This window comes from Hemicordylus capensis, chromosome 1, assembly GCF_027244095.1.
Source record: "Hemicordylus capensis ecotype Gifberg chromosome 1, rHemCap1.1.pri, whole genome shotgun sequence".
NCBI classification, from domain to species: domain Eukaryota; kingdom Metazoa; phylum Chordata; class Lepidosauria; order Squamata; family Cordylidae; genus Hemicordylus; species Hemicordylus capensis.
The window spans coordinates 23,137,696-23,155,419 of record NC_069657.1 but is presented as its reverse complement, the minus strand read 5'-3'; the positions used below and the strand labels follow the sequence as shown (position 1 = coordinate 23,155,419).

Sequence of the window (17,724 nt, the reverse complement as noted above, 5' to 3'; positions counted from 1 at the left end):
CACTGTCTTCTTCCACAACTTATGTTTTATTTTGCTGGAGCTATTTTAAAGCGTGACGATTTGTGAAGTTGTGAAAATCTATTTGCGCACAGCAGAGTCAAGCAAACCAAAAGAACAAAAGAATGCATGGAGCCCGATGAGTCATTTCAGCATCACTGCAAAAATGGAAGGCACCGTTGTGAGCAATTTCCAGCCATACTCCTCCTTTAAAAAGAGAACATTTGCAATCTGTAGAACAACACTGCTTCCTAATATTTAGGACCAATAAGAGGAAGTACTAGGACTTCACATAGCGCATAATTAACTTATGGAACGTAGACAAAGTCATGGAGGACAGGTCTATCAATGGCTACTAGTCTGGTGGCTATAGGCCACGTCTAGCCTCAGAGGCAAGATGCCGCTAAATACCAGTTGCAGGGGAGCAATGGCAGGAAAAGGGGCAAGCTCGCACCCCCTGCCTGTGAGCTTCCTGAAGGCATCTGGTGGGCCACCGTGTGAACCAGGGTGCTGGACTAGATGGGCCTTGAGCCTGATCCAGCAGGGCTGTTCTTATGTTCTTAAATATGATAGCAGCTTATAAAATCATTATGGTATAGAGAACATGGACAAAGAGACATTTTTATTTGTTTCTTATGCTACTAGCACTAAGGGTCACCTGATGGAATTGGCAGTAGATTAAAAAGAAGAAAATACTTCTTCACACTAGGAGTGTGCACGGTTCGGTCTGGCACAATAGAACAGATCGCCGGACCGGTCCGGAGGTCCAGCGGTCCGGATGGGCGGGGGACTGTTTCTTTAAGCGGGGGGTGGAGGTGGTAGTACTTACCTCGCCCCCGTCGCTCTTCCCCCTCCGGCGCTGGTCCGTTGAAAAATCTTCTTGGGGCAGCAGAGTTCCTCCCTGCCGCCCCTGCCCCCGTCATTGTTTGTATTAGGCTTCAAAGAGACGAGCTTTGTAAAAACTTTGTAAAGGCTTTAAACTTTGTAAAGGCTGAAAAGAGACGAGCGCTAGCAGCGCGCATGCGCCCTCCTCTCGGCGTGTGCGCTCATCTCTGGCGCTGCTGCGCACGCGCCGTGACGTATGCGGCGCACACGCGGCAGTGTCATAGACGAGCGTGCGCGCCGAGAGGAGGGCGCATGCGCGCCGCTAGCGCTCGTCTCTTTTCAGCCTTTACAAAGTTTTTACAAAGCTCATCTCTTTGAAGCCTAATACAAACGACGATGGGGGCAGGGGCGGCAGGGAGGAACTCTGCCGCCCCAAGAAGATTTTTCAATGGACCAGCGCCGGAGGGGGAAGAGCAGCGGGGGGGGGTAAGTACTACCACCCCCCGCTTAAAGAAACAGTCCCCCCTCTGCCGGACTGGGGGCCCGCCGGACCATGCACACCCCTACTTCACACAACACATAATGGTCTTCTGGAACTCATGCCACAAGATGTGATGATGGTCATTGTTTTGGATGGCTTTAAAAGTGCTTTAAAAGAGGTCAGCCAGATTCATGGAGGCCTAGCAGAGACCACAGCCATCTACATGCACAGCTGACAAGGTGATTGCAAAGGACAGCCTAGGTTTTATACCAGTGTCCATGTGCTAACTACACGTGTTAACATAACATGATTGCATTAATAGGCTGTTCACCCGAGTGGCCCAAACCAGGCTTGGGCAGCCCTGCCTAGGCTTGGCTGCTCATGTGAAGTGCTGGGATTGGGGCCAATCCCTGCACTGCCTGCTCCACCTGCCAAGTTTTTAACCCGGCTTTAACCTGGGCTAAAAGGCATGAGCACACCCTTTACCCCAGGTACGAGGGTAAAGGGCATACTCTAGGCATACCTAAAGCACCCAACTCACAGGGGAATCCCCCATGAGCAGTGCAATGCATTTTGGGATTCTTGGAGGCTGGGACTCATTTTCCCAGCCTCCAGTGCTCAGGGCAGTGTGGATTGTGTGCGGCATGCATGCCACGCACAAAAAGCCAGACCATCTTAGAAGGGTGGTAGGATCGATCTTGCCTTCCCCCCCACACCCACCCCACCCACCGAAAATGGTCATGTGCATGACCTTTATGTATTATTAACATAATATCAGCCATGAGCCCACTTCCTACCTCAAAGCTGGGTTGCACGCAGTTTCTTTTGTCGCAGTGTCTCCCCAACGCGCTCTAGAATTGATATCTCTTTCGACTTCCTGATTCTTGATTCATCGTGCATTATGATGTCACCACCGGGCTCTGCTAGCAAAGACTTTGGTGAAGGAGCCACCACTGGATCTGGCAGACGTTCTGTAGATTCTGATTGTTCGATCTCCATGAGCAAGAAGTGATCAGGCATCCTCCCCAGTCCATCAGCAAAGGGCCCCAACCCCTTGGGAAGCTCAGAGGTCCTTGCAGCCCTTTGGGGCAGATTAGGCAATATGCCTGTTTGGAGGCTTTCACTGTCTCTTTGGAAGTCACTGGTTGGTTCCATGTCAATGTCGTTGTGCCTTCCTGTTGATGGAGGGACCCATGCTGCAGCCATTTGGAAGGATTTGGGGTCTTCCAGTACTGTCATGTGTGCAACGGGAGAGTTCATTCTTTGATGTTTCCAGTCATTAGGAGTGTCCAAATTACAATCAGGGGGAGTGGACAGGTCTTCCCATTGTCTAACCAAACAATCTGGAAGCTACAAGAAAACAACACTAAACACCATCCCACATAAATACGAAGACATCCTTATTTATGCAAGTTGATTGAGAGTGAGTGAGGGAAAAGAAACATCCAAAACACTTTGTCAATGGTGCACTTACATAGCATGCGGTTTCCAGGTGGTTTTATGACATGTAGCCGGATGAAACAGCTCAGTGCTTTGCAAGTAGCAAGATGAAAGAGCACATGCTTTGCAAGTAAAAGGTCTCAGTGGCTGACATACCGCAAAATGTTCAATTTGCCTTGTAATGGAACATGCATGCAGTTGCACAAGAGAGCTCTTGTGCACAGTTCAGGAATTTTGAAAATGCAGATGTGTGATGGACAGCCACTGGAAAAAATAGCTGTCCAATACACAATTGTGCATGCATAATTATTGCAGTTTGTGCAAAAGCACTCTTGTGCAACTATATGCATGTTCTGTTACAAAATGTTTTCCTCTCTTGGGAGAGGAGAGCTGGTCTAGTGGTAGCAAGCATGACTTGTCCCTTTAGCTAAGCAGGGTCTGCCCCGGTTGCATATGAATGGGAGACTTGATGTGTGAGCACTGCAAGATATTCCCCTTAGACAAAGGATGAAGCCGCTCTGGGAAGAGCAGAAGGTTTCAAGTTCCCTCCCTGGCTTCTCCAAGATAGGGCTGAGAGAGATTCCTGCCTGCAACCTTGAAGAAGCCGCTGCCAGTCTGTGAAGACAATACTGAGCTAGATAGACCAATGGCCTGACTCAGTATATGGCAGTTTCCTATGTTCCTAAAACAGATGGAACACTGTGCAGTATGTTAGCCAGCATCTCCAGGCAGGGCTGGGAAAGACTGGTCAGAAGCCCTGGAGACCTGCTGCCAGTCCGTGTAAAAAAGGCTGAACTAGATAGACAGATGATCTGACTCAGTATATGACAGTTTCATGTGTCCCAAGTGAAGCCTTCCAGTTTTAGCCCTGGTATATAATAGTGGGTTAGGTGAGTGATGATATTGATCAGGCTCAGAATAAAGCAGCTCTACATATCCTTTCTACATCACCAGGCCAAAGTGTTGGGCAAGAAGAAGCATTGATTTGACTCTTCAGACACAAAGCCTACTGGTGACCTCAGGTCAATTACTGTCTCTTCACCTAGCTTACTGCGCAGCATACGGCTTTAGCCTTCAAAGACCTTTAAGTACATCATCCTTACAACAACTCCAAGATGTACAGTTGCCAGTATTATTATTGTCCCCCTATTACAGATGCTAGTTTGCTTCGGAGTAGAGATCCGTCCCGAACCCTTCTTATCTTTTCACTGTATTCCTGCACATACCCAGGTCTTGTACCCCTCTCCCCCGTTTCACCAAACAAAAGAGCAACCTTGGGGCACCTTGTGTTGAAGGCTTGTACTTCTCTTCCGCAGCTTCATGGAGCCCGTGGTACTAATGACACTGAAGGCTCCTCTGGTGCAGTTTCTTCTGCCTCGCCTTTCACCTGCCATGAACCAGAGGGCAAAAGGGGATTCCCTTCTTTATTATATTGCTATAGCCATGCAAAATGCAACTTGAGGAGATTATCCTTTCTTGAGGCTTTTGTATAGCTCAAGACTCATTTAATGGGCATTGTCAGAGTAGGCAATCACAGCCTTGATCCTCACTATTTCTCAAGCAGGGGCCACTTTGGCTAAAACCCTTCAATGTGAGAGTCATTTCCCACTGTGCCGACCCTCCACGCAGCACTGCACTTTTCTCAGTGCTGGGAGGGCCCTTTAAGAGAGACAGAGCCCACTTGTAAGAGCTCTGTGGGGAAAACACTGGGAAGGGCTACACTTCCCAGCACACCTTCCAAAATGGTGCATGGGCTCTAGAGGGCTCCGTTTCCCTTAAAGGAGCCCCACTGGCAGTGGGCAAAGCAGCACTGGGTGGTGAGAAGAGTCATCTCCTCATGGTGCTGTGTCAGGGAGACTATGCAGAGTACAGGTGGACCTCGCTGTAAGCAGATCCACGATCTGCGGTTTCGCGTATCTGCGGTTGGGTGATTGACACCCGACCTTGGCATACACGTTCAAAAAAACCTGGCCCACAAGGGGTTAATTCCACATATCTGCAGGTTGGAGGCAGCCAGAAATGACCGTGGAGGTCATTCCCAGTTGCCTTTTTTTGGAAACGGAGCCATTTTGTGGCTCATTTACTTCAAAACCCAGAGGAAAATTGTGGGGAAATACTTTTAAAAGGACTATTTCCAACTTCTGCAGGGCATTGCTGGATCACTAGAGGCCCAAAGACCATTGGAGGGCACTTTATTTTGCCCTTTAAAACCTCCTCCCCCGTTTTGGAGCAATTTCTGGACCTCCGGTTACCGAACCCCCGCAATCCCATTGCCCCAATGACTCAGTGTTCACAGTTTATGTATCTGCGGTAATTATGGAGAATCGAACCCCCGCGAATACTGAGGTTCAGCTTTGGCTGAAGCTTCACACAGGCCCAATCAACAATTACTCAGGGGGCCTCTCTTGGACCCCCAGGGCCTTACTGGCCCCCGGGCCTTACAATGAATAACACTGGCCTGGCTGGACCAACAGTCTGATTCAGTCTAAGCAGGCGTGGAGCCTGACCGCCAGCGCCTGTGTGCGGCTACGGCGGTGGCCCCACTCACCCCCCCCCATGTCTGATGTGGCGGTGGGGTGTGGTCTGGCTCCTGAACAGAGCCACGCAGCTCTGTTTGGGAGTTGGAGTCCAGCCAGAGCTGTGTGGCCCCTTCGGGAGCTAGACTGGGGCTGTTTGCAGCGCAGCCAGGAGCAACTCTTCCCTGTCTTAAGGCAACACAGTTTCCCTGCGAACACAGTGCCAGCTGCGCAGCCCTTTGGGAGCTAGACTTGGGCTGGCGCTGCGTTCGCAGCACAGCCAGGAGTGGCTCTTCCCTGCCTTAAAGGCAGAGAAGAGCCGCTCCTGGCTGCACCGTGAATGCAGCAGCCATTGAACTCCCAAATGGGGGCCACACAGCCCCTGCTCGGGAGCTAAACCAGCACCCCGGTGTCTGACATCAGATGCAGGGGGCGTGTTGGGGCCACGAGGCGCAGCCCCTGATTGGGCGCGGCCTGGGTTCTTTGCACCCATTCGCCCAATGGTGGCTCCGCCCCTGAGTCTAAGGCCGTTTCATATGTTCTCTTTTTTTGCATTTTAAATTTTTATTGGATTTTACAATAACTTTTACGTTCAAATTACATTCATTTATCTAATTCTACCCATAAGTAAATATTGACTTCCCGCTTGCCTGTCTGCGCGGTTCACAATAACTATACATATAAACCATTGTTATAATAATTCAAAACATACATACTCCACAATACTACTCAATTTTACTCAACCCAACCTCCTGTTATTACTATATTTCAAACCCTGCTGAAAAATCTATATTAGAAAAATAATTCTTTAAGTAAAGCAAAAATGGTTCCCAATCTTCTTTAAAACATTCAAAGCTGTAAGCTTTGCCATCTCAGTATATTCCAAAAATTTTATCAACCAGTCTTCTTTTGAGGGCAATTTAGTGTCTTTCAATTTCTGCGCGTATACTATCCTGGTCGCTATGGTTGCATACATTAAAAATGTTAATTTTTTTCTGGAGAACTCTCTTTGAGTTATTCCCAGCAGGAAAGATTCTGGCCTCTTAAGAAATGTCACTTTAAAGATTTTCTTCAACTCATTGTCTATCATATCCCCAAAAGCCTTAGCCAGCATGGTGTAGTGGTTAGAGTGCTGGACTAGGACCGGGGAGGCCCGAGTTCAAATCCCCCTTCAGCCATGATACTAGCTGGGTGACTCTGGGCCAGTCACTTCTCTCTCAGCCTAACCTACTTCACAGGGTTGTTGTGAGGAGAAACTTAAGTATGTAGTACACCGCTCTGGGCTCCTTGGAGGAAGAGTGGGATAAAAATGTAAAATAAATAAATAAATAAATATGGAAAAAGTTCCTTCACATTGTCCACATTTCCAACATTTGTTTGAAACATTTTTATACATTACTGCTAATTTTTCAGTGTGAGATACCACCTATACATCATCTTATAATAATTTTCTTTTAAAGTATAACATGCAATAAACTTTAAATCAGTTTTCCATAATTTTCCCCAAGCAGCCATATCTATATTATAACCCATATCTTGAGCCCAGTTTCATATGTTCTAACAATTTTTGCCTGCTTTGCAACATGGTGCAATTCACCTTTTGCCTGTTTTTCCTTTGTGGTGTCTCGACCTGTTTTCTCCCTAAGTTAAAAAAAAAAAGCATCTGGACATGCAGCAATTAATAAAGTTGCTACTGTCTGAAGTAGTTAAGTTACCAAAAAATGTACAAACCTATTTGATGAGCCATGTGGCCTGTTTTTTCCAGGAGTCTGTCCGTGGGCATGTAGAGCACACTCTGTTTCAGATAGAAGAACATCGTAAGTGTGCAAAAGCATATATATAACAGAATGAAAACTAGCTGCTGCATATATATTCTGTCAGCCCCTGTGGAGGAACGAGGCCTAGACCGCTTGGTTTTTGTAAATAAGCCCTTGTATTCTAAATGAATTATAAATTGCATTAATATTCCCAAACCTCTTCATTGTGGTAAATAGACTATGAGGCTATTCACATGATTGCTCAAAACTGGGCAACCCAGCCTGGTTTTGAGCAACCATGAGAACCACCAGGCTCACGGCTGAGCCTGGTGGTTCTCTGGCGGCTAGCCCACCTAAAAAACCCTACCCCTAAACAAGGTTAATGAAGCGAGCGCTCTGTTAACCTCGTCCGTTTGATCGTGTGTTAGCTGCAGCTGCTTGCAGCCGCGGCTGACACACTCGGGGTAGGGGGGAGACGGGAGGAGGGGTCCCAGGAAGTCACCACGTACTCACGCGGTGCCTTCCTGGGGTTTCGGGGGGTCAGGGCGCCGCATGGCAGCACCCCCTTTCCCCTTCCCCCGGAGCACCAACTGGAGCCGTGGCCGGGTGCAAAAATGCCTGACTGGAGCAGCCAGTTGTCTGGGCGGCCAATGTGGCCACTCAAGAACAAGCGACTGCTTGTGTGCAGGGGGGAATGGGCTAAGCCATTCACGTATCATGTGAAGCACCTCAATATGTATACAATGCTTGCAAGACCCTGTGTTCGAAAAAATCTGGCAGGGTCAAGAGTTCAATCCTGCCGTACGTTAGTTTCACTTTTGAGAAAGAATTGTTTGTTTCGTTTTGGAGGAAAGGGAATTTGAAAGTCTGTTGGTTCTGTTTTGCAAAATCGAGGGAACTTTGAGTTGGGCTGACTGGAGGTTTTGAAAAGTAGGGGTGGGAAATTTGTGCATATTAATTAATTAAAACATACTTTTGGAGTAAAAAAGCATAGCTCCCTTGCTCTTAGTAATCATCATCACAGATGTCAAACAGGTACCATTTTAGAAGGCAACCAAAAAATGGGAGAAGTCAAGTCTCACAAAAGTGCTGGACCGACCCGCCCCATGCAAATAGGAGCATGGCATGGGTCACTGTGAAAACTGCATAGGAACAAAAGAGTTTATCTCCCTCCCCCGTACCATGGGCCTGATCTGAATTGCCCTCCCCATGGGTGCAAGAAGGAATACATCACTATTTTTAGGAGATAGTGAGGGATTCACATACAGTATCTCCATTGTCACACATCTAGTCTGGCCCTAACGCCCACGTAAGTGTTCAGAGTATTGTAGCCTTATGTCTTTGAATCTTGTAACTTTTCCTGAATTCCCATAAGTATCAGTGAAGCTTCAAGTCCATATTTAATAATAATATTTCATAGCCCTTCACTATGCAGGTTTTGGCCATTGGACTGCTGGGGTTGATGGGTCTGGAACCTCCAGGACAAAGTTATGCAATCTTTTTCCTTCATGCCACAAACATGGCAAAGATTGTACACCCAGAAGTTGCTGTTTGCCCTGGAGGGACCCCTTCTCCCCATGTCACAGTCCTGATCTTGATTGAGCCATGCCCCACTCCCTCCATACACAGCTGCTATTTACACACACACACACACACACACACACACACACAGAGGCAGGCAACAATGTTTGTTATGACATATATACAACTCTCTTGCCATAAACTACTACAGGATGTCCCAGCACACAATTTGGAAATTATTTATTTATATAAAGACAATATGGCATTTAGAAGAGCATGCTAGGGTTGTCTAGTGGTTGGACTCATGACTAGGAAGGCCCAGATTCAGACTCCCACTTGTCCAGAAAGCTTCCTGAGTGACCTCGCACCAGTCACCATCTCTTAACCCAGCCCCCCTTGCAGGGTTGTTGTGAGAATAAAATACAGGATCATGCATGCTACCCTAAAAACCTGGTGGAAGGGCAGGGTACCAAAGAAATACTACCCATTTTATTTTTACTCCTTTTCTTAAGATCTGGCAGTCCTATTCGCCTGAATTCTGAACATCAGATAATATTAAACTGAAGCCACATTTTGTTTATAAATAAGCTGCATTTCATATACTATAACAATATAATATAAATAAGCTGTATTTCTTATAGAATAAAGATTATATAAGATTATAAGAAAAATATGTGTAGAATGAAAGAATGTGTAGAATGAAAGAAAGATAAAAAATATGTGTAGAATGAAAGAATGAATAATTGAGGGTGAAAACGAGTTATTTACCATGAATTTGTGTCTTAGTCCCTCCACAGAGTCTGGACACTTCGCAAAATCCATTAGCAGGCAAACCTAAACCAAAGGTTAATAGAGAGGGAGAATTTTGCTAAGAGAAGACTTCTTCCCATAGCCAATTGTGGTTGTTTTTATAATTCCAGTATCATGGCAGCCACTACTGTATATATCCTTTCATTTTTGGAGCTGGTAAACCACTCCAAATTTTACTCAACCCAAGTTCACTCCTTGAGGAGGCTTTTTGGGGAGTCAGATGCCTGAAGAGGACTTTGAAGGTGATGATGATCTCACCGATTGTTACTCAACACACAGTCCAAAAATAAATGGTTGGCCTGAGCTAGTAGTCATGTTTTATTATTGGACGGGGGCGGGGGGAGGATAGGAGAAACAAATGGTTTCTCTCTCTCTCCCTTTCTGTGGAATCTGAACATAACAAGAGACCTGCTGGATCAGGCCCAACACCTATCTAGTCCAGCGTCCTGTTTCACACAGTAGCCCACCAGATGCCTCTGGGGGAGCCCACAGGCAAGAGGTGAGGGCATGCCCTATCTCCTGCTGTTGCTTCCCTGCAACTGGTATTTAGAGGCATCTCGCCTCTGTCATCCATGAGTTTGTCTCAGCCCCTTTTAGAGCCATCCAAGCTGGTGGCCATCACCATATCGCATGGCAAATAATCTATGGAATTCTTATTATGCACTGTGTGAAAAAGTACTTCGTCTTGTTGGTCCTAAATTTCCCAAGCTTAGTTTCATGGGATGACCCCTGGTTCTAGTGTTGTGAGAGAGGGAGAAAAATTTCTCTCTGTCCACACTCTCCACTAATTTTTATTAGTGGAGAATTTCCATAATTTTATACACCTCAATCATATCGCCTCTTTTCCAAACTAAAGAGCCCCAGTTGCTGTAGCCTTGCTTCATAAGGAAGGTGCTCCAGGCCCCTGATCAACTTGGTTGCCCTCTTCTGCACCTTTTCCAGTTCTACAATATACTTCTTAAGATATGGTGACCAAAACTGTACGCAATACTCCAGATGTGGCTGCACCATAGATTTGTATAAGGGCATTGTAACCACTGCCACGAACTGAGTTGACACTTTCAATGAGCTGTCCACCATAACCCAAAGATCTCTCTCCTGGTCAGTTACTGACACCTCAGATCCCATCAGCGTAAATATGGAGTTTGGGGGGTGTTGGGTGTTGGGGGGGGAGTTGCCCCAATATGCACCACTTTACATTTGCTTACACTAAACCATATTTGCCATTTTGTTGCCCACTCCCCCAGTTTGGAAAGATTATTTTGGAGCTTCTCACAATCTGTTGTGGATTTCACTACCCTAAATAGTTTAGTGTCATCTGCAAATTTGACCACTTTGCTGTTTTCATTTATGAACCAGTTAAACAGCACTGGTTCCAGTACAGATCCCTGGGGGACCCCCACTTCCTACTTACCTCCATTGTGAAAACTACTTACCTCCATTGTGAAAACCATTTATTCCTACTCTCTGTTTCCTGTCCTTCAACCAGTTACCGATCCACACATGAACCTGTCCCCTGATTCCATGACTGCTAAGTTTACTCAAGATCCTTTGGTGGGGAACTTTGTCAAAACTTTTTGGAAGTCCAAGTCCATGTTAACCGGATCACCTTGATCCACATGCCTGCCTACACTCTCAAAGAACTCCAAAATGTTAGTGAAGCAAGACTTGCCCTTGCAGAAGGCAATTGATTGTTAAGTGACCCAAACTCTTTAGGGCTTTAACAGAGGCACAGCAAGTTGCCGATGGCCTCCAGGACAAGACCCCCGAAGTCACTGCCATCAAGTATGCCACCCTGTGATGGCCACACCCTTCCCCCCTGTGTCAGCATGCTGGTTTGATTTGACCTGAGAAGGGACTTGTGGGGACTTAGCTCTGGAGTCTCAAGAATCATTCCCGTCACCTGTAACATTCCCAGGAATAAAGAGAGTGCCTCTGAGACTGAGTATGTGCACAGCAAGTGCTTCACTGGCTGGAGAGGGCAAGATGCTGCCGTGCATTCAGCCCCAGGGCCGGCCACGCCCCCTTCACCCGCATGCTGACTCAGGGGAAAGGGGTGTGGCCAGCACAGGGTAGTGTGCCTGGCAGCAGGAGGAATGGGAAGCACAGTAGGAGAGGGGTAGTGGAGGCAGGAGGCAGGGGGCACACTGGGGAAATGAGTGGTCACCTTGGCAGCCTCCCAGGCCCTTCAGGGACATTTGTCCCCCCTCCCTTCCATTATTCCTGCGTACCTGGCCTTTTAAGGTTCTAGTCATTACACACCTAGGCAAATTTATAAAAAGGCTTAGCCTGGCTCCAGAAGCTTACCAGGCTAGGCATTAGGCAAGCAGTCCTGGGGAAAGAGTTTCAAATTCAGGGTGCCACCACAGAGAAGGGTCTTCCCCATCAGCCACCCACCTGATCTGTGCAAGCAGGGGCATTCTGCAAAGGGCCCCTGATAATTATTATATTTAGCTGGGCTGGGTGCATAGCATCTGCGCTTCTAGTTCTCCCCCCAACCTCAGTTTTCCCTCTGTTCTCAGCCCCACCAACCATTGTTTTCATTCCCTGCATGCTGCTGCTGCTGCTGTTTTAATTCCCACTGCCATTTTTTTCTTCTCCCGCCTGCCACCACCGTTTTCTTTCCCCTCGCCCACAAGCCTGTCCGCCGGCACCGCCACTTTCTTCCCCCCCTGCTGGCAGCTTGCTTGCGAACTTTCACAAGAGCTACCATGCATGGGATTAGAGATAGGTACTCCTTAGAAAAATAGATAGATAGATTGGCAGGCACGTTCATGTGGGAGCAGGTGGTCCTTTGGGCAGCCTTGCCCTCTCTGATGTGTCTCTCCCAATCCCAAATTCTACAGACTGGCTGTGACTATTCAGTAGTGAGAGAAACACACTCTGCATGTGCCCAGAGGCACTCTTTTTGTTACTGGGAAGGGTACAGGGCTGACTGTTGATAACAGGTTCCAGAGCTAAGTCGTCACGAGCCCCATCTCAAATCAAGCCTTCCATGGGTTGCCCTCATGGTACTCACACAGTGAATGCTGGCTTCTTCTTCTGCCTCAGCTCCAGGAAATACCTCCTCTTCTTCATAGCCAAGTGGGTCTAGCAATATTTCCAAGGCTGGTGGTGTTTGTTAGGCTTGTTCCAAGGCCTGGGAGCAAGAAAAAATAAAAATGTGCTGTCCGTTGCCTACAGGGCTGTTCTTAGGGCATGGCAAACAGGGTGACCTCTTTTAACCCCCATTAGAACTAACTAGGTCCCTCACTGGCTGATTTGCTCTGGACCCCACACCCCACCAGGGACAGCCCTGGTTGACTAATACCTCAAGTACATTGTTGGGTAAAGTGTTTTCTCTCTGGCCAGACACTGAGGTAATGAAGAGACAGGAAAAGCAGGTAGTGCAGAGGAATGGATTCTGCAGAAGCCCAATGCACACATCTGAATCCCGCACAAAAGCCCTTCAGGGAATAGTGCGGGGAATGGGGAAAAGTGAGATCTGGAAACATCCCTTAGGCAGATTACAAATGAATAAGCCAGAATGGGTGGTTGACAGTTTCTCAGTGCGAACTAATAGTTAGGAATTGGTCTTTGTGTTTGAATGAGTTATTTGTTTAGAGGAATTCTATACCTTATTGGCCATAAGCACGTAGCCTCCGTCTGACCCAGGCTGGCCAAGAAGACACCAACTGTAGCAGCTGAGGGGAGATGGCAGCCGGGGTGGGTGGGTGGAAAACACAGTAAAAAAAAAAAAAGCATGCTAAAATATATCAGTGGGGAAAAATAAGAAAAGGAAAAGGAATAAAAAGCCAAAGAAGGCAACAAGCTCATTTGATCAAGCAAGAAGCAAAGACCAAGAAAAGATTTGTCTCAAGTTTATTCGCTGCAGCGGTGGAAGACGAACTGAGGGAGGACAGGCAGTGACTAGGCTATAGCGTCACGATGAGGGTGGGGTTCCCGCCACAATGCTCTGAGGCAAAGCTCTAGAAGATTCCAAATGAGGGTACTGCAAAGGCACAGACCCCATCAACCCGATTGCATGGACACCATGAAGAAAAAGAATGACAATAAAACAACAGCAGTGAAGACCGCTATTCCGGTTGGCAGCTAAAAGCTAAAACCTTAAGAGGCTTGGGGGAGTAAATAAATAATTATTTGCTTGATGCCAAAAATATAGCAGCATATGTGCCAGGTAAGAAAATCTCTGAGGTGAGATTTCCACAGATGAGGCACCACAACAGAGAAGGCTCTTCCTCTGGTCACACCCACCTCAACTCTGATGGAGGGGAAACCCAGAGGAGAGCATCCATGGACCATCTTAGTGAATGGGCAGGTTGATATGGGAACATAGGAAGCTGCCACATACTGAGTCAGACCATAGGTCCATTTGACTCAGTATTGTCTTCACAGACTGGCAGCGGCTTCTCCAAGGTTGCAGGCAGGAATCTCCTCAGCCCTATCTTGGAGAAGCCAGGGAGGGAACTTGGAACCTTCTGCCCTTTCCAGAGCGGCTCCGTCCCCTGAGGGGAATCTCTTACAGTGCTCACACTTCTAGTCTCCCTTTCATATGCAACCAGGGCAGACCCTGCTTAGCTAAGGGGACAAGTCATGCTTGCTGCCACAAGACCAGCTCTCCTCTCCAGGCATTCCTATCCTTCTAAGGGTAGGGGGCAATTGTAGGGATGGGCGAGGGAGGCGGCGGCTAGGTATATAAAGCAGCAGCCTGCAGTTTGGAAAGAGATAGAAGCCCCATTCAGACATGATTGAAAAGACGCTGTACTCTCATCCAGTGTGTAAAGCGGGGCCAGAAGTCCTGCCCTGTCCCGTCACTTACCCCCAGCAGTGGGGCACACGCAATTACAGTGGCGTCCACCTGAAGACGCAACTGCTGTATCTGTGATGGCCAATGTTTCCATCATTGGCTGGCCATCATGGGTATGATGTTCACCTCTTCAGATGAATGCCGCTGTTACTGTGAGTGGCCCACGTGAGTTACGGTGAGTGACGGGGGGGCCAGGGCAGGACTCCCAGCCCCACTTTAGGCACTGTATGCGAGTACAGTAGCTTTTCAATCACAGCTGAATAGGGCTACTATCTGGCAGCAAAGTGAGAATTGTGAGTTGGCTAAAGGAACGTTGAGGATTCTCGATCCCTCTCTGGAGGATCTTATATGGGATGGCAGCTCTAACAAGTACGGAAGTCTCCAGGGCTCTCTCATCCTCCAAAGAGAAGGGATGGATGCCGGAGGTCCCCAGTTCAATCCCTGGCTTCTCCAGGTAGGGCTGGGGGAAAAACCTTGATTGAAATCCTGGAGAGCTGCTGCCAGTCAGTGTAGACAATACTGAGCTAGATGGGCCAATGCTCTGACTCAATATAAGGCAGCTTCTGATATAAAGGAAACCAAACCTGGGTACCACTTTACTCCTGGCAGCATTTGCATTTTTTCCCCACTGCTGCCTCCACCTGCCTCCGGTTAGTAACTGAAAGTCTCTGAACAGAACAGATTCCAAACTAATACAGCCCTTGGCATGATTCAAATTTTCTGTATTTGTAAAATCAATTAAACTAGCTGATCCGGCGCAGAGCATCTGTGCCTCTTGTCCCCCCCACCCCCACCCCTTTTTGCTTGCCCACCCCCACAGCATTCTTCCCCACTGCCTGTCTTCTTCTCCCCCCACCCGCAGCCACCTTCTTCTTTTTCTTCCCTGCCCCCATATTCTTTTCTGCCATTGGTGGCTGCTGTGGCTTCCCGCCTGCCAGGCCCACCTGCTGTTCACTACTGCTCCGGCTGCCCTGCTTCTGTCTGCCAGGGCCGCTCGCCTGTCCGCCTGTCTTCTCCCCGTCCCCGCGGCCAGCCATTCACCAGGTCGCTGCTTCTCTCTATCCCCCCACAGCAGGCGGCTGTTCGCCAGACCACCACTTCCTCCCCGTCCCCGCCATGGTCCCCGTCGCTAATCAGCAGCTTTCCCGTGAGAGCTGCCACACATGGGATTAGCGACGGGTACGCCTAAGATAATTAAATATATAGATAACCACCCCAAGCAGAGTGTACATTCCACCTTTTTGTAGCACACCAACATTAATGTTAGTTGTAAAAATCCTGTAAAATTCTGCCTTCCTGCTTACAAAGCATAGATGCCAACACCAAGAGATCCCATCTTAAGATGCTTGTGAGTATATTTTATAGAAGCCCAAGGCATTTCAGCCAAAAAGTCCTTTTAAGGGGCAATTCTAGAACATCACCATTTTACAAAAATAGCACAATCATCATGACATTTTGAGACATGGTCTCCCTTAGCTGGCATTCTGGTGGATGCTTCCTGGTTATTTTGTGCTTTCCATTACAAAGCATAGATCCACAATCATGCCAACATGCCAGCTAAGCAGGGGCGTACCATTAATAAGACAAAGGGAGACAAATGCCTCCTGGCCCCACAGCTTCTGCGGGCCCCTCCGCTGGCAGCGCCTGGCTCCATCGCATGCTGGGGCAAGAAACAGCCAGGCAGTGGGGAATCGTAGCCCTCCAACCTTAGCTCCACACCAGCAGGCAAGCAAGCGAGTGAACAAGCAGCTCACACTACATTGCCCAGCGTGCCTCAAAAAGCTCCAGGCATGCTCAGTGTCTGTTTTGTCAGCCATACTGCAAGACGGCAAATGTAGTCTACAGAGCTCCTCTGCATCCCGTAGCCTGCCTGGCAGGAGGAAGAGAGAGAGAGAGAAGGAGGCAGATCCAGAAGCTTGGAATGCATGCGCGGGTTTAAAGGTTTTGCAAGTTACCGCAGCCTGCTGCTGCTGTGGATGGCACCACTGATTCTTGTGGAGCAGCAGCAGCTGCTACTTCCGCTGTCATCAATGGTTGCTCCCCTCAAGATACTGGGATCAGGATAAGTAGGTGATCGGTGGGGGGTCATGGCCACCTCTCTCCTCTGCCCCCCCCTCCCAGCCCCCACTGTTTCCATACACTTTAGATTTCAGGAAATAAGTCCTACCAAACGTCAAGATTTTGAGCCAAAAGAACGGCCTGAAATGTGCCTGATGGGAAAAGAGGTGGCTGGGGAAAGAAAGAGGGCAAAACTAAACCTGCCTGCCTTTGGACCTAGGAGGTGGGGAAAGGGAAAGAGCAACTGAAGGCTTCTTGGTTGCGTAAGGAATCAAGTGGCCGTCTGGATCTTCAACTCTGAAAGCTCTTGGATGGTGAGAGGGAAGCCTTCCTGGATACAGTTGGGATGTTCTCCTCTTGCACTGACCTCCCTAGCCCCTCCCAGCAAACGTGATGGGTGTTGGTCCCTGCATTAAACAGCATTATTTGCAATGCCTGCTCAGTCTGTGAAGCCCTCTTCGGCATTCCTATCCCATCTCCGAGGGAGTAGCCTCAATAGCCTATAGCAGCTAGAAGATCTTTTATTTAATAATAATAAAAAGCAGCTCCAGCACTTGGGGGAGACTCAATGGCAGGAACATCTCTGGGATATGCATTAGCAGGATGGATAGATAGATCAAACAAGGCTGCATGATCAACCAGAAACTAATTTGGAACTTCACCATTCATTTGACAGTGTTTTCCCTGAGATCATAGTTCTGGCAATGAACTATACAAATATAATTATATTTATAACTATATCATTATAAATATAACTATATAAATATTCATTGTATTCATAATGGGGATGTGAGTATGAGTGCACTATATATTGTGAAGTGTGTTTGTGTGTGTGTATCAGCAAGGGGCCCATTTTAAAATCTTGTTTCTGGGCCCACTCCAACCTTGGTACGCCCCCACGTACTTGTGCAGCTAAGTGCACAAGTGATATCACACAAACAGTAATATATCCCTGGATATCACCCACCTATCCTAACATGCTAGGATCTGTGGTTACTCAATAGGAGGAGTTTCTCTAAAGAACTACTTAATTTCAATAGGAACTCCATCAAGTAATTTAGTCAGGATTTCAGCCTGTATTTCAAGACCAGAACCATGAGTGTATACACACTTGCCTTTCAGTCATTTTAATTCTATTTCCCACAAAATGCTAGTCCATGTATTTGCAAAGAAGACACATAACATCAAGATAACCTGTTTCATGCCGGGTAACTGGCATGAAACAACTATGGTAACAGAGTGATGTGGTACATACTATATTGTGACATCATTTTATGCACAAAGAGATTGTCTCAAGAGAGCTAATGTGGCATAGTAGTTGAATTATGAGCAAGGACCCCCGGGTTCAAATCAGGTCATGCTGTTCATGAAGCTCACTTCTTGGGAATGGGCAAACCTCCATCTCTCAGCCTAACCTTCCTTACAGGGTTGTTGTGAGGATAAAATTGGGGGTGATGATGCCCTGAGCACTTGGAGGCAGGTCAGGACTAAAAAGTAATAATAATCCTCATA

At 47.6% G+C, this 17,724-nt stretch overlaps 1 protein-coding gene across 4 annotated transcripts; it reads right to left on the bottom strand.

The window, feature by feature from the left end:
* On the bottom strand, window positions 1–17,348 carry LOC128339697 (uncharacterized). Of its 4 annotated transcripts, none has more exons than XM_053284023.1 (7): window positions 17,180–17,348; window positions 12,367–12,486; window positions 9,306–9,371; window positions 6,991–7,054; window positions 4,027–4,130; window positions 2,101–2,653; window positions 1–204 (listed from the first exon to the last, which is right to left on the bottom strand). In XM_053284023.1, exons 3-6 carry the CDS (start codon window positions 9,357–9,359, stop codon window positions 2,102–2,104), a joined length of 774 nt encoding a protein of 257 aa, XP_053139998.1. In that variant the 5' UTR covers window positions 9,360–9,371; window positions 12,367–12,486; window positions 17,180–17,348; the 3' UTR covers window positions 1–204; window position 2,101. The 4 variants fall into 4 exon arrangements, with proteins under 4 accessions (XP_053139998.1, XP_053139999.1, XP_053140000.1 ...); XM_053284024.1 differs by lacking the exon at window positions 17,180–17,348 and adding an exon at window positions 15,099–15,114; XM_053284025.1 differs by lacking the exon at window positions 17,180–17,348 and adding an exon at window positions 12,964–12,979.
* Between the last annotated feature and the right edge of the window lie 376 nt (window positions 17,349–17,724).